This window comes from Alligator mississippiensis, chromosome 10, assembly GCF_030867095.1.
Source record: "Alligator mississippiensis isolate rAllMis1 chromosome 10, rAllMis1, whole genome shotgun sequence".
Lineage (NCBI taxonomy): Eukaryota > Metazoa > Chordata > Crocodylia > Alligatoridae > Alligator > Alligator mississippiensis.
In genome coordinates this window covers 27,656,064-27,672,723 of record NC_081833.1, presented here as the reverse complement: position 1 = coordinate 27,672,723, position 16,660 = coordinate 27,656,064, and the positions used below count along the sequence as shown (strand labels likewise).

Below are 16,660 nucleotides of genomic sequence, written 5' to 3'. Positions count from 1 at the left end.
AGGCTTGCAGATCAGGGCACTGGAAGTGAGAACTACAGCGAGTCACTTGGGGAGGGGCTGGGGCTGGAATAGGTGTCTGGTCAGTTGAGAGCCGTGAGCTGTTGGGAGACCCGGGGTGGGGTAAGAGGTGCTTGTGAGTTCCTGTCTCTGGCTTGGGGAATTTCAGGTCTGGAAGCAAGTTGTAAAGGCCTCCCCACAGATCATGGGCGGTGCTGCTTTTTAGTGCAGTACTGCCCTCTGGTGGTAAAGGTTTTTGGTTAACAAGTGCATCTTTTCCCCTTTGGTACATACCTGACTAAAGTTCAGAGATGCTAGGAGGGCAGAGCATGGGGACACCAGCCCAGTAGGGAACAGCCTAAGGCAATGCACCCTGCAGGAATTACTCTTCTCCAGATACTATCGGATTTTATGCTGACCATCCTTCTGTATAGCTCTGAATTTTTCCCTCATTGATCCAAGTCTCCAACTCCATGTGCTGGGCTGCAGTGAACCTGCAGTACAGGGGTATAGATTTTTCCAGGTTGAGAAGATCTGCTTCCCAAGGACCAGGCTGCATAGACAGTTATGTTCTGGCCTGTTTTTGCTGGCTGGGAAGGGGCTGCCTAGAGGTTGTGATCTGACAAGCACATGCTGTCTCCTTTCCAGATCATAGAGCTGCCAGTGACAGAGCGGCACATTGAACGTGAGCACCTGATCCAGCTGAAGAAGTGGAAGGAGACTCATGGGGAGCTACAGTATAAGTCTCCCCCACGTTTGCATGGGGCTAAGGCCATCAGCGAGGCGGAGCCACACTCCCACCAGGCCCTGGGGTCTAGGCCTTCCATCATCCTGCCAACCGATGCCCTGGTCCCATCCAAGGGCAACAAGAATAAGCTGCAGAAAGAAAAGAAACAGGACAAAGGGAAAGACAGCCCCGGCAATGGGCTTATCCCTAAGGAGAATGGCACCCCTGCCTCCCCCGAGCCCCAGACTCTGCTGAAGCATCCTGAGGCCTCCCCGCATCACCAGTCAAAGGAGAGCCTGACCTCCCGGGAGAGCGAGGACACCTATTTGTAACGGGGATCTAAGCACATTTTGTGAACACCTGCCTGAGGGTCTGGGTACACTGTGCCACAGACCAAGAGAAAATATACATTCCCTGCAGCAGCCAAGGGAGGGATGGGGGGTTGTGCAGGGACCCTGGGGGCCTCTTCTGCCACTGGTGGGACACCGGGTCTCTAGGCACGAGGAGACTTTTTTTTTTTCTCCTTTCTTTTGAGTCTTGAGCTTTTCTATTTATTGTCTGGCAGGGTGGGAGGTGGGGCAGTGTTGGTGCAGCTTGCTTGGTAGGGGCTGCTCAGGTCTCTAAACAAAGGGCTATAAAGTTGTAAGCATCTGCCCCGGAGAGCCCTGCAAACAACCACCTCCTGCAGGGAAGTGCCGATCTCTCTGCTGGATTCTGTGCAGCCCCTGGTTTGGTCCCAGGGGCTTTTCATTGGCTGCTTTGCCAAGGAGCTGGCTGACATGTTTGAAATGAAGCTCATGACTCAACCAGAGCCAAGGATGGGGCAGAATCACTCTGGGTCTTGGGGCCTGCAGCACATGGCACCTCAGGGATGAGGGGCTTGAGAAGGAGTGCACAGCAGGGTTGGGCTCCTGGCTGTGCCTGGATGCTGCTTCCTTCCCCCTTAGGCTGAGCATTTGGCTCCTTCCCCTATAAACAGACAAACCTCTCCTCTGAGCTGGCTTCTCTCTCTGGTGAAGATGCCTCTAATGGTCACAGCTACCTGGGACTCTGGGGAAATTTTGTCTTGGTTAGCCCAGTCCTGGAGCAGAGGCTGGATTGGAGCAGTGTGTACTTGAGGGTCTAGAAGGAGCTACTTAGGGCCCTGGAGCTGCATGCAACATTTTGGGCTAACTTTGGGAGCACCGAAGCATCTGTGTTCCTTTCACCTTTTCCAGCTCTGTATTGCAGGATCTGCTTTGTATTAGCCAAATGTATGAGCTGGAAAGACTCTCCCAGCCCTGGGAGAGAGACAAGTTTGTCAGGAGTTCTGTAAAGATGGAGAGGAGGGAAGAAACAAAGCAATGCCCCATTTCCTTGCCCTACTTCTCCATTGACATAGTGAGGGTATATTAAGCTATATCTGAACATTTAACACTGAATTTATATATGTCAAGGAGCTATTTATTTTTTTTCTTATGATGATAACTAAAAAATCCCCTGTCCTTTGTATTGTCTGAGTTTGTGTCCTCTATAGACGCAGTGCAAGGACCATATATAGTCATGAGAGCAAGGGCTCTTCAGTCCCTGTGTAAAAGCAGTGTTTGAATTGGTCACAAGTATGGTGCTTTGTTTTTGTTGGGGCTAGCCCTTCCCAGGAACACTAATATTACTTTCAGCTCAGCCACCAGGGTAGATTAGTCTGAGCAGAGCAGTGCTGGCTGGGGTCCTGTTCACACCAGGAGTGCTGTTCCCTGTGTGGCATGCCATATGCTGTGCTGGCAGTGCTGTTCCTGTGTGTGCAGCTTAACTGCCAAAGCTAGGTTTTGTCCTGCTGTAGCAGACTTCCACCTCTTCCCAGCAAAGAAGCTCTTTCTGTGGTTGTGACCTCTATACTAGAGGCTTTTTCCACACCCACTCTGCACATGACTTCTCTTTGCACCCCTGCCCCATAGGGCTGTCAGCCCAAGACTGCAGCACAGGCGCTGCATGAGCTGCAGCACCACCTGTCTGTTGAACCCCCTGAACTTGGGAAACGCATGCATGTTTGCTGATGTATCTGTTTTTGGGGGTGGGAGGGAGCATGAATGCTGCCCATGGTATACCCCAAGCTTCTGTCCTCTTGCCCTCCTGCAGCCCTAGCTTGACCCTAGCAGGCTCCTGCCTGGTGTTTGGGATTTGCTTTTCCTAGTCTGCATCCATGATTCAGCTTGCTTCAGTGCAGCCCCTAGTAAAGTCAAGCTTGGGAGCCCCTTATTTTCTTGGCAAAGGAGAAGAGGCAGGAACACATAAGTTTACAGTTTGTTTTGTTAATTAGTTGCCAGCTGAGAGGAGTGGTGTCTAGGAACCTCCTTTCAATGCCCTTTCCTCCTCGGGTTGCATCTCCACTCATCTTCACCCTCCCTGAAGGTGGCTGCTTCTTATGCATTCCAAAGTGCAGGTGGGGAGCCTGGACACTGACTGGCCAGGGGGAGGGAGCAGCACAAGGTCTTCCCCAGAGCTGGGGAGCTAAGTGAGTGTCTCTTTTTGTCTCCTTCCCTGCCCCAGCCATGTTACACAGTGCAACCCCCTGGATGGAATTTTCTTGTGTAAAATAAATCAGTAAATAATAAAGTTGAAATGGTTTTGTACAGAGAATAAACAAGCTGGGATTCTGTAAAGAAGCTGTGTGTTTCACTCCCTGGGGCTGCTGGGAGCTGCATCTCCATTTCCCAAGTAAAGAGGCAGGAGTGCTGCCTCATTCTTTTACTGTGGTGCTGGGCTTGCAGTTCAGTGCTGCCCTTGCCCTTTCCCTGTCTCAGCAGACACAAGGATGGCTCTTGTTAGTGCTTCAGAGCAGCTCAAATTTTTGTGAGTACCTCGGTGCCAACTATGGCTTGTTGTACAGATAATCAGACTTATGAAGTGCCCAAAGTGTAGAGTCCAGTTAAATGCATTTAGAATGACTAATACTTGATTTCCAAGTGCTCTGAATTCAGAATTTGATGTCCTGTTCTATGTGGTCTCTCTCTGCCCAAAGCATGTTGCTTTCAGTCAGATTGGCATACCTGAAACTGGTCATGTCCCCTTCACAGTAGTATCTGAGCAGGTTGTTAACTTAATCTACCTTGTCCACTTCCAGGGGGGAGGGCAGTGTTTCTATCCCCATTGCACAGATGGAGACCTGAGTTACAGAGAAATCAAGTGATTTGCCCAAGATCTCACAGTCTGTGGCAGATCTCAGACTTGAAACTGCTTGACTAGCCTTCCTCAATTGGGGGCCTTTGATAAAATCATAGGAAAACAGGGCTAAAAGGGACTTCATGAGGTCATCTAGTTCAACTCTTTGCCCAAAACAGGATTGTCCCTGTCTAAACCATCCCATAAGTGTTTTTCTAACACATTCCTAAAACTACAAGCAGCCCTCTTGCACAACAAGGCACATTGCCCCATAACACCAAGAGTACTCTAACTTGCCACAGGTAAAGCAGTGGACCAAGGGCACTGGCAGTATCCTGCCACTGTAAGGGGTGCTCAAATACATTTGAGAAATAAAAGGAAGAAAACTGTCATCCCCGCCCCCAACTACAGAGGAAGGCAGCTCCCCTACTGTCCATGTGAGTCTGGTTGTGCATTAACATTCCTCCTTGATGCCAGATGTGGTGATCGGTCTAACTCTGAACAGAGGGCAGGACTCTATAACCAGGAACCTTGGAGTTCTCATCCCAGCAGGGGTATTGGCACACCTGTCAAAATCTCTAGCTTTGCCAACACCCAGTGCCTCTGGGGAAAGTGGAAAAAAACTCTTGTACCTGTAACATCAGGAGGGGAAAAAATTCCTTCCTGTCCCTCTGTGACAACCAGCAAAGCCCTGAAGCATGGGAAAAGCTAAACCTCCTCCTTTTGGCTCTGCAACCTGGGGTCAGCAAGCAGAGCTCTACATCACACCCTCTTAACTGGAGAGCTAGATCTTCCCTTTTTATATCTCCTCCATAAAATTATCCTAGCTCTTTTTTCATAAGTCAGTTGGTTGTGGAGCTCCACTGTATTCTGCTGTTGAGTATGGTGAACCAGGCAGCTGGAAGCTGCATTTGCTGCACCTCTTCTCTAAGCTCCCTAGCTGCAATGTGAGTATACCTTCCAGCCAGTGGGGAGCTGCCCCAGGGCCAGTTATTTGTAAACCATGTCTGCTGCCACTGCTTCTTTTCCCCCTTCCCTTGGCTGTGGTGTGGGCACAGCTTCCAGCCAGAGGGCAGCTGTGCTGGGACTGGGCAGCTTTCAGCTGTCCCTATAGTGCAGCTGGGGAGGGGGCACAGAGCAGGGAGAAGCAGCAGCACTGCTGATGCAGTTTGCAGATACCTGGTCCTGAGGCAGTTCCCCACCAGCTGCTCCTGTCCTACAGCAGGAAGTGGGTGGGCTGTGAGGAGTGGTAGCATTGTGGGCTCAGCTCCCAGCTGCCTGGCTCTGGTATGCCCTGGCCCATGTTGGACTGAAACCAGGTTGCTCTGGCCTGTGGCTTATAAAAGATTGCTGGCCTGTAGATGAGGCTTAACCAGTGCCAAGCAAAAAGGTAATATCACTTCCCATGTCTTGTACATAATGCTCCTATTGCCAAAAACTGCATTAGCTTTTTTGGCAGCTGCATCATGTGATCCATCAAGATACCTAGATCCTCTTAGTGCTGGCATCCAGGCAGTTGCCACCCATTCTATATGTCATTTTGATTATTCTTCCCAAGGTGTAGCACCTTGCATTTCTCAGCATTGAACATCCTGTTGGCTCTAGTCCATCTTTCCAGTTTATCAATATCCTTCTAAATTGTGCTCTTGTCCTCCAATATAGTTGCAATCCTTCCCAGTTTGGTGTCTGCAAATTTGCTAAATTTGCTAAAAAGTTCTCTATTCCAGATCCAAATAATTAAAAGCATGTTGAATAGCACTGGGCTCAAGACATGCCCCTATGGGACTCCACTAAGAATGTCCTGCCATTCTGACCTGAATCCATTTATTATTACCCTTTGCTTACAGCTATCGAGCCAGTTGTCTATCCACCTTCTAGTAGTTTCGTCCAGCCCATACTTCTCAACTTGTTTATGAGAAGGTTGTGTGGGACTGTCAAAAGCCTTACTGAAGTTGAGATGCACCATATCCCCTGCATTACCTTCATCCACCTAGCTGGTTATTTTATTGAACGAGATCCTATATGACATGATTTGTTCTTAACAAATCAATACTGTTGCTTGCAATCAGCCTTGCCTCCTCCAGATGCTTGCAAATGGACTTATGATATGCTCTAGTAACTTTCTGAATGTTGAAGTGAGGCTAATTTGTCTATAATTCTCAAAATCTTCCTTTTTTCCCTTTTAAGAGGGGCACTGTGTTCGACATTTCCAGTCCTTTGGTACCTTGCCTGTCTCCCACAACTTGGTAAATATGATTTTCAAAGGCTCTGAGATCGTTTCTGCTAGTTCCTTCATTGCCCAGGAATGAAGTTCATCAGGCCCTGCAGCCATTCCAAATAACCTAAGCTAACAACGAGAGCTTGGTCCTGTGGAGCACATGCCGCAAGTCCAGAAGGGCAGGGATTCTAGTTGCATCATGTTGGTCCTTGCAGTGCAGTCGGTTCTTCCTAACCTCCATTGGTTGTCGTACTGATTTGGCTATCAGGGGCCTTACACTCTTGAGCAGGGAAAATCTTGCTGCCTCCAGTGAAGCCCTCAAATCCACTAATGGGACAAAATTCAGGTACAAAACACTGAGCCTGAGGGAATCTCAAGAGAGCTGCTGCTGCCTCCTGCCAGTAAAAGCAGCCTCACCCCAGCAGTGAGCACAAGTCTCCAGGTGCAAGAGTGACTGCCACAGGAGTGAGAGTGGTAACATGTGGACAGAAGGACATGGAGGGGAAAGGCCCAGAGACCCCTGAGCCAAGGGGACAGTGTAGAGCTCCATGCCAAGGTGTCTGCCCTACCTGTACAGCGTGCAGCAGATTCACCAACTCCTACCTCTAGCCTGCATAATTTGTGGCAGGCTCAGTCCCCTCCAGCTGGAAAGGAGCTGGAAACCCTTTGAAGAGAAAAAGAGAATCTGACAGCAGAAACGGACTGGAAGCCCGAAGAGGGGCTGTCTCGGCAGAAGAGCAGGCAGGCACAGGAAGAATCTTCCGTAGCAAAGTGACTGACACTGGAGCTGTGAGGTGGTCACACCTGGGGGAACCTCACTGGGACACGACTGAGCCTGTCCCATGAGCTTAGTGCCAGTGCCAAACTGCCCTATGAAAAGGGTACTTACCTGGGAGGGGAAACACCATGTATCTGGGTCCATGAAGGCAGTTTTCCTTAAGTGTTCCCGGGGATAACTGTTCTTCTGGTGGGGTTTAGTACCCGCTGAGGTGTTGGGGCTTAAAGCTCACTTTATGAAAATGGGAGGCTCCTCCCTAGCTTGCTCCTGCAGCCGTATGGCTGAAGGCAAGTGAAACATGGGGGCATTCATACCCCAAGCCTCCAGGCTTGGGCCTGCATGTAGGATGCCTGCCAAAAGACTTTGGAAATATCTGAACCCCTGGTGGGGGTGGAGGATGTCTGCCAGTTGTAGGGCCACTTATGGTTCTGGACTGACTCACGGATTTGAACTTGACTTGGCTTGCAACACGGAAAATTTCTTTTAAAAAAAAAGAGCAGGGGAGGTCCCCGAGTCCTGTATTCCCATCTAGTTGGGTTAGCTTTAAACACTGCAACTGGCCAGCCCCTCAGGGCTCAGTTAGGAGCTGCTCTGTATCTTTTGCTGCGAATGGCTAAGCCTTTCAACCAAGGAATATCATTACTTTTGTGTTACAGTTTGGCCAGAGCAGCAGACACACCCTCAGTCAGACCCCCAGCAGAGGCCATGCTTCCACAAGAGCCCAAAAATAGTGGTTGTTCATGTGTCTGCAGTTAACAGGGGGTTGCAACTTAGTACACCTTGGCTGCTCTACAGTAGCTGGTCTCTCTGACTGCTCCTGCCCTATGGTAAGTGAAGGTAGAAGTCGGGCCATTTAGCCTTGTTTCATACAGAATTAAGCTGACCCAGTTTAGTTCTCACTGGGCACATCTATACAAGACTCTTTACGTGAGATTAGAGCTAATTACTGGGCAGTAAGTGTCACTATCTACACATGCAGACACTTACTGAACAGTAATTTGCTCTAATCACAAGTACATTTGCTACCTGTAAATATAAGTAGCAAATTTACTCTCAATTACTTACTGCTCAATAGCGCACGTGTACATACCTGACCGGGAACACATTCACTCCCAGTCAGCCAGGAAGCAGGGGGCAGGAGATTGCTGTCTGCCCCCAGAAGCTGCCTGCTGCTGGGGCAGCCTCTGTCACCACAGCCTGGGAGGGGACAATGTCCCCCTGCCCTGGCAGCAGGGAGGTCCACAATCACAATTTCAGGGCCGGGGTTGGGAGATGTTTATCTCCCAGCTTGAGCTCCACCATCACGGTGGGGCCCGGGCTGGGTGATTCTTATCTTCCAGAACCAGCTCCACAGTCAGAGGGCTGGCACTGGGAGATTGGTTCCTCACAGCCCGAGCTCTGCAGTCATGGAGCCCAGGATGGGAGACCCTTATCTCTCAGCGCCAGCGCGGCGGTCACGGGGCCTGGGCTAGGAGATAAGAATCTCCCAGCACTAGCCCCGTGACCATGAAGCTTGTGCTGGGAAATAAGGATCTCTCATCCCCAGTTCCACATCTATCCCTGGCCCCATGGTCACAGTGGTGGAGTCGGGGTTGGGAGCTCCCTGCTGCCAGGGCAGGGGGACATTGTCCCTGACCATGCTCTGGTGACAAAGCCTGGCCCAGCAGCAGGTGGCTTCTGAAGGCAGGAAGCAATATCCCAGCCCCCACCAGGAGACAGCTGTCTCCTAGCCCTATGCTCCCTGCTAGTCCCTGGGCTAGCACTGCTTCAGGGGGCCAGTGCAGGGCCGGCAGGGGCGGGAACAGATTGCTTCCATGAACAGCAAATCTTCTCCCAAACCCCTGCATGTGTAGACACGTGCCCAAGTCAGTTTACTCTAGAGTAATTTACTCTAGAAAATGCTGATCCTGCATTATTTGCATGCGTAGACCAGCTCATTGTGGCATAAGAACGAGCGTGGGGCCAATTACCATGAAGCAGCTGAGGAGCAGTGAGTCCTTGCCTCCTGTGAATTACGGACACATGGAGAAGTAGGGGCTCTGGGGCTTGTGACCATAGTTAAGACTTGACTCCCTGTTTGGAAACTGCTGTGCTTGAGGCACTGATCAGGCCCTGTAGGGCTGGGGACTGTGTAAACACAGTGGAAAAAATGCCTCACAAAGAGCTTACAGTCTAGTCTGAAACCAGACAAACACTAACAGAGAAAATCTTACCCAACCAGCACAGGCAGACACTTGAGGGTAGCATGTATTACATTTCACATCCCACCCCTTAACTGCACCTCAGCCATCCCATTCACCCTGCCCAGCTCACAAGGATGAGCTTGGGCTTAGATGGGGGGCAGCAATAGAGACTGGGCAATAGTGCCCCACACCCTGCACCCAGCTGCTTCCCAAGCCCCCCCTGTAGAAACTAACCTTTCAGCCCACCCTGTTAAAGCTCATGTCAGCATGAAGTGAACTTGGGCTCATGAAAGTTCGTACTCTCTATATGCATCTTATTTAGTTAGTTTGTAAAGGTGTATTGTACATACACCTTGCCTTCTGACTGACTTCAGATTAACATGGCTAACTACCTCTCAAACCTCATGTCAACCATGTGTTAGCACTTGCTGGGTGAGGTGCACTAGGCATTACTCCTGTGCAGCCAAAGCAGTGCTTGCCATGCCTCTGTGCTGGTGCTCCACTGGGTAAGGTAGAAAAGTCTTTTATCTGTGCCTGTACATATGGTTGCATCAAAGCACTGCTTTCAAATAGGCTGCAGAAGGGTGTGTGCAAAAATAAGAGATCAAGTTCCTGGGGAAATTATCTGGGAGTTAAGGAACAAGGCCAGCTTAACTTGTGCTTAGAGAGATAGGTAGCTGTGAAGGCAGACAAAAGGCATAGCAGGGAAGCACTTCAAAGTCTAGCTGATTCAGACGCATAAACTTGTTTGTTAAGAACAAGGCCTAAATGAGGGATGTGGGGAATCTGAAGAACTCAGGTTACCCGTGATTTGTGGCTGCAGTGGCTGGAGGGGTCAGCGTGGGTCTTGTTTTAGACCATTTCAGACAAATATTTATTACATTCCAGGGGTCTAGATTGCAGGGGACTGGATTTGCTGATCCAGGTGGTCCCTTACTGATCTACATGTCCTTCTGCTAACATACGCAGGCAAAGGTGCTTCAGCAGGTTTATCAGGTATGACTTGTTATACATCCTTTTGGTTTCTCTACATTATTCTCTCCATCTCCTGCTGATAGGTGTAGAGGGATAACTGAATGTCCATGTCTTCTACAGCTTCTGTATAACAGATTGCTGTTACTGGTCTAGAGTAGCGCTCCCCACCCCCCTTGTCATCTGGTCTGTCATCTAATGAGGTTGGAGCCTGAGAGAGAGAGTTTAAGAGGTAAGTGCTGGGGGGGTAGCCCAGAGCTAAAATTGCTTTTCTATTAATGTCCAGAAAGGGCAGAGGGTTTTGGTTTGTTGTAGGTTCAAGGTTGTTTCGTGAAGAATTAAAATTGGTCTGAGAAAATGAAAGTGGAGCTGACTTGCCTGTCTAAGGCCTCAAGGTAAGGGACTTGCTTATGGTCGTTGATGATGGGATCTGAGTGTAACTCCTCCAAGGTTGTTGCATTAGCCTTGTGCACATAAGTACAACTACAGGCCCTGTAACTTTTTGGCATTCACATGAAGGATGATGCCCAAGTTATTGTACACTTCTTCCCTAGGTCACTTTGTCTTCTGCAGTTTCCTTTTGTGACTGAGTTCCTATTTCAGCCCAGTCTACGTGAATTTCCAAATGAAATTCCCCTGACTCCTCACAACTGTCCTTAAAATCTTCTGATAATGTTTATGAATTTCTATCCCAGCTCTGGCGAACACCTATGCTCATGTAGAGCCATGTCTCAGTGAAGCAAAAAGTGTTTCCCTCCCAGTTCAGGGAGCTCTGTCCGCTGTAGATTTCTGTGTTTTGGTCATCATGCCTATCTGGAATTTCCCATACAACAGGCAGAGCTTTCTTAGTGCCACCCCACCACACTTTCTGTTTTCTCTCGGCTGCAGTTGTTTTTTCATCACCTTTAAAGTCTTCCAGGATTATCCGTTTGCTAGAATATTACCGACAGCTCCTTAGTAAATAAGTACTTGCAAATTTAGATGCTAGTCACTGAAACTTTCCTGCATCAGAGCATCCCCCAAGTATGACTATTCTTCCATCAGCTGATGATTCCACCGTCATGCTTACAAGCTTACATGCATTTCCACTGTTTTGCTGGACAGGGTTCCTTGGGGGGTGTATGTGAGTTATGACTGCTAATTGCTGCTGACTTCCCCTGCCGCTGACTGTCACGGATTCCCTTCGCCAGCGGCAACTGGTGGCAGGGGAAGTGGCAGCAGCAGCTGTAGTGAAGAGAGGCATGAGAGTGACCAGCCCTGCCATGGTAAGATGTAAACCTACAAAGCTTGGGACATGGTGCAGTAGGAAAGCCTGGTTCCTTTTGCAGAGGGCTGTATCTTGTTAATCTCAAGGCATCCCTCAGAAAGTGCCCACTCTTAGCTCTCATCTGTGTGAGTTTTTCAGGACAGAAAAAAAAGGAGCAAGTCTTCTGTTGCAGAGAACTCAAAAAGACTATAAAAAAGCAAAATGCTTTTGAACTGTGGGTTCTTATTAAAAATCTCTGGGTCTATCTTGACAATAATAAAGCAAAAAGGTTGTTGTTGTTGTTGTTGTTGTTGTTTTTTCTGGTGGGGGAAGCAAGTCAGGAAGCATGAATGCCACATGCCTCCAGAGGGCATGGCAACTGCCCACTGATGGCAGCAGCAGTGGTGGGGGGAGGGCTGGCGAGCACCAACCGGCAGTCAGCAACCACCTACAGACCGGCGGCAGTGTCAGCAGCAGCCAGTGGCAATCAGGGACTGCCTGCAAATGCCACCGGTGGTGTCGGCGGTGAAGTGGGTGGTGAGCAGCAACTGCTTGCAGGCACTGCTGGCAGTGTTAGCAGTGCTTTTTGAGGGGTGCACTGCCAAGCTCACGGGGTGGACATGCATCCACGTGTACCCCCTATGCATCGCCAATGCCAGGAAGTGTGGATCCAAGCACTCCCCACCATCCCTCCCCATCAAATCTGTCAAGCACATGGCAGTCTTGAGTCATTTTCAGGCAACTGAAGTTTTACTGAACTTGTGTTTAGGAAACAAGGGAAATCAGAAAAGTGATAAGCCCCTCAGTCACAGGTTACCCAACCCCTAGGACTCCCAAAGTGTGGGTGCAAGCTGTACTTACACACATACACACTGAAGCAGGCTGGGCTGGGTGGTCACTCCCACCTTCTGATATTGGAGCCACAGCATTTCACATACAGTTGTGAACCAATTCTGAATTGGTGCCATTTCGGAACATTCGATTGTTGTGTCTGGTCCGTACACCCAGTATTACTGGGACACCCCAGTGCTTGGCTGTACCTGCAAATCAGCTATTTAAATACAGGAACCTTGTCTAGGGTGGGTGGAGCCATTGACCTGCTGCTGAAGGTGCACAGACACGCTGGGCCAAGCCATGTCCTGGGCGTTGTCTGGCTTGACCTGGGAGCATTTGCAGACTGCCTTCGGATGCTGTTTGATTGTGAAAGGCAAAGGGCTAGTAAAGAAAGGACATAGCAGAGTGCTGGAGGCTGCAGCTACAAGAAGTCATAACCTTCATCTCTTAGAGAAAATTACAGTCCAGTTTCCCCTGGATTACACAGGACCAGAGAAGTCTCTGAGCTGCTGTTTGTCAATCTGAACACCAGAGGTGGAAAAAAGCTAAATGTGTTGCTGTTGACCTACAACACCAAGTGGAAAACGTCTTCTAGGAACTAAAAACTAGCCATTAATTCTGGAAGGAGACTAACGTCTAAGCCCTATTTCACCTTTACTTGCCTATGTGGCACTTACCTAGCCATGTAACTGCAGTTGTTGCGACTGGTATAGAATTTTAATTCTTTTTTCCAGCTGTGGTCCAATAAGATTGCCTGGGTACATGGCATGAGTATCTGTAGGAAGAAAGTGAGAGCAGCAGCAACCCTTTTTGCTTGTTAGCCCACTACCCAGGGCACCTTCCCAGGCACTGGGAAAACCTTGTTCTAGGCCCCCCTTCACCCAGACGTGTTTTGAACCTCCATCTCCCACTTCCTAGTGATGTGCTCTGACTACTAGGCCATAAGCTAGGCACTGTGAAGAGCACAGTGTTAAAACTGGTCCATGGGCAGCCAGGAGAGGAAGACATGTGGGACCAGGGAAGCAAGAGCAAGCTTGTGAGAGGGTGGCTCAGTGCAATGGATGCTCTCTTGGAAGGCAAGGCACTTGGCATTCATTGGCTAAAGCAGATAAACAGGAGTGGGATAAACAGGTTCAGCAGGTAGAGCAGAGGCCAGGCCCCTGGGTTCACCCAAGAACTCCCCAAAATAGTCACTTCACCCTTCATGCACCACAACCAAAAAGAGCTGGAAATGCCAAGATTTCCTCCATCTTCAGAAGTAAAAGCAAGGGAGATGACAGGGAAGTAGCTGATTAATATATGCTTGGAGGATCCTAGGAAAAGAACCAGGCCCCACACTACAAAGAAAGGTAATCCATTCCCCACTTCCCCACTGCTCCTCCCACCCTTGCCAATCTGACCTAGGGAAAAAATTCCTTCCTGAATCCAAATGTGGTGATCATTATGATCCTGGCTGGAAGAACAAAGCCTTCCAGCCAAGAGCCTTTGGCCACATCCACACAAGCTAGCATGTGTCTGTTGTGGCATCTCAAAGCAGTTTGAGATATTGCAGAAGGCATACCACAAACTAAAAAATGTTTCCCACGCTGCATATTTACAGCACAGTCTCTACATTTGATACTGTGATAACCCAAAGAAGGGACTGGGAATACTTGTTCCATGTATCACATGCACAGTAGAATCAGTAACTCTCTGTCCTATCATACTTCCTCTTCCATAGACTTAGCCAGTTCAATCTTGGTATTATTCCCAATTTTTGTCCCAATAATTTGGCATTTAAGACTATTATAAAACACTTCTACTCTGATACTTAGAAATTGTTTCCTAGTTTCCTGCCTTAATTTGTTTTGGATCAGTTTGTAGCCATTGTGCTGATGTTGTTTTTTAGCCTAAAACATTCTTTTCCCCATCCCTTAATAGGGATGGAAATATTTTCACTGCAGCAATATATTTATAAGGCATAATCATCTCTTAAGCTTCCACAAATCTCTGCAGTGAGTTCCACTCAGCCCCACAATCCCTAGTCAATACCTGATTATCCACAGAGAATTAATTCCTATATGGGAAAAATATTGGTGGTCATTGTTCACGTCCAGATGCCAACAATAGGATCTTGTGTCCATTATTATAGAGGAAGGATACTTGAATGCTATTTGTCCAATAGATTCATGGTATCTAATGAAGTAGGCTGTCACCTACGAAAGGTCTCTGAACAAGATATTTTCTAAGGTGCCACCCTGACTTCTGCCTGACTTCAGACTAACATTGCCAACTCTCTCTCTTGGTATAATAAGTAATGATGACGAATTCTGCAACTAGAAGAAACCCTTACAAGAAAGTAGATTGGAAGGCAAGGGTAACAGTAATGTTAACATTCAGCTTTAACACATGTCTAAGGTATACTACAGTGTTTTTATTCAGTGATTGTGGATGGCTCATTGCTTGACTGAATGTGTGCGAGTCACAGAGGGTTAGCTGTGGTTTTGTAGGTGCTGAGGGGTGTGGGTGTCTGTGTGTGAGCGCGGTAGAAGGTGGGCGTGTAAATGTGGTTTATCTTGGAAAGAACACACACAGTTGGTTTTGTGTTCACTTTCTGAGTGAGACTAGATTTATCTATACTGCTGCTGGGAGGAAGAGGAATCTGGTCTGTGGTTTTACTAAGATATGAAACTTTTGGCCAGGGCATTTGATCAGGGATACTGCTTGTAGTAGTAGCTTCCAACTCCCAACTACTCCAACCAATCTTTGGTATGTTTGGCACTTAACATTTTAAACATTTGGCTGGGGAAGGACCATATCAGTGTATGGTTTGGAAACAGGCATTAGCAAAAGATAAGGTAGGAAACTCTACTTGTGCTACTTCCTGGCGGATTTTCAATTGTAACTGCCAGTGGGAAAGCCTTTTCCTAAACTCAGCAAGGCAAAATAAGGACCATTCTAGTTCTGAACAGATCCACAGAGCAATGCAGTGACTTTAATGCCACTGTGGGGAGGGTATTGCTTCCTTATCCAAATAAAGACCATGAGTGTCCATTCAGAATGGCACTGAACAGGCCTCAGCAACCGTCACATGACTACACATGCCTACTGCAGGCTTTTGAGCCAGGCCTGAAGAAGACACCAATGCAGGGCCAGGTCACTGGGTAGTTTCCAGGACAGGCACAATATGCATGGGCTTCTTGCAACCCTGGTCCCTCTCTAAGTGCTTAATGTGGCCTGAGGGATTCCTGAATGCCCTATTCCTTCAGGTTCTCCAGCAAGTTGCCAGCACTTGCAGATAATGCAGGAGATGGAATTGTCAGTGGTCCTTGGGCTTGGGATTGCTTGAGCAACTGCTGGGTGCCAATGCTCCCTTCTTGTTCAACCCCATGTAGCACCATACCTCATGTTCAAGAAGAGCTGGGAAAAGAGGGGAAATCCAGAGGAGCCTTGCAGGCAGAAGGGTCCAGATCTTTGAAGAGGTTCACACATTTGGATTGCATATTGGTTGTAGTTTCGGTTGTTACATTGCTTTGACCCTTCTTCTTCAAAAGTTAAAAAGTCCCAACACTCTGACATTGCAGTTAGCAGATTTGACGTCTCCGTGCTGAGATTTTTCACTCGGCTCTGGGAATTGAATAATGTTGGGTGTTTAAGCACTTGCTGTTGCCCACTCAGATATAAGAAAGCTGGAAGCAATAGCTATGCCTGAAAACTTTCCTGAAGCCTTGAACCTGGCAAGACTTTCCTGGTCTTACTGAAGACTTTCCTGAAGTAAAGAATCAGGCAAGCAATCTGCGTGAACCAGTGAAACAGCATCCCATGCCCCCAAGCTACCACGCACAGAGGTACATGGAATTGATATTTACCTTGGTGAGCAAATGAAGCCATACCCCAAATATTTCATATGAATCAGCCAGAAACTACCTTATATGTGGCATGATGCAGCGCTGTGGAGAGATCCCCGTGTTAACTTCTCAGCAGGATAGATTAGCTTGGGTAGAACAGTGGGCTAATGTGGCTGTGCTCAGCTAGTACTTGTGCTACTCCCTTAGGAACTGGTCCTGAAACACCTAGGTTAATATGCTATAATTAATATACAATTAATTATGCTCTGCATATTCATGGTATCTATATAGATGAGTATGCTCCTCCGTATGCAGGCTGATAGTATGTTTTTGGCTAGGGACAGCACCGTGCATGGAAAGTACCCACAGGGGTTTTAAACCATCTTTGTGCTCCCTGTATCCTGGAGCCAGGCATGGCTCTGCTTGGCCCCCAGTGTATGTCAGAGCAATTTGGGGATTTATAAATCTTGTGCCCTACTTCCTGCTGCTTCCCTTGGCTGGGGAACAAGGAGTAGTCAAGGTACATGAAAGTCCAGCCATACCCCAGACCTGACCTTGTTTGGCGCTAGCTTGGGTATCTTTACTAGGCTCTACAGAAGGCATCAAGGTGGCAGTGAAGCTTGAACCTTGTGAGTGTGAAGGGCTGCGGAGAGTGTGAAACCAACAAATGCCACTCTAGATAGGAGGGGATCTGCCTGCTGTCAGTCTGAGTCTGCCTTTAGCCTGAGCGGTTCACAGCA

The 16,660-nt window shown here is 48.4% G+C and overlaps 1 protein-coding gene across 1 annotated transcript in view; it reads left to right on the top strand.

The window, feature by feature from the left end:
* The window catches only part of TBC1D10A (TBC1 domain family member 10A), a 37,088-nt gene extending 33,722 nt beyond the window's left edge, over window positions 1-3,366 (top strand). The window contains exon 9 of the mRNA XM_059713596.1: window positions 646-3,366. Within this exon, the coding sequence (XP_059569579.1) occupies window positions 646-1,056 (411 nt within the window). The 3' untranslated portion in view covers window positions 1,057-3,366. The remainder of the gene's footprint in view (window positions 1-645) is intronic.
* Window positions 3,367-16,660: the final 13,294 nt, after the last annotated feature.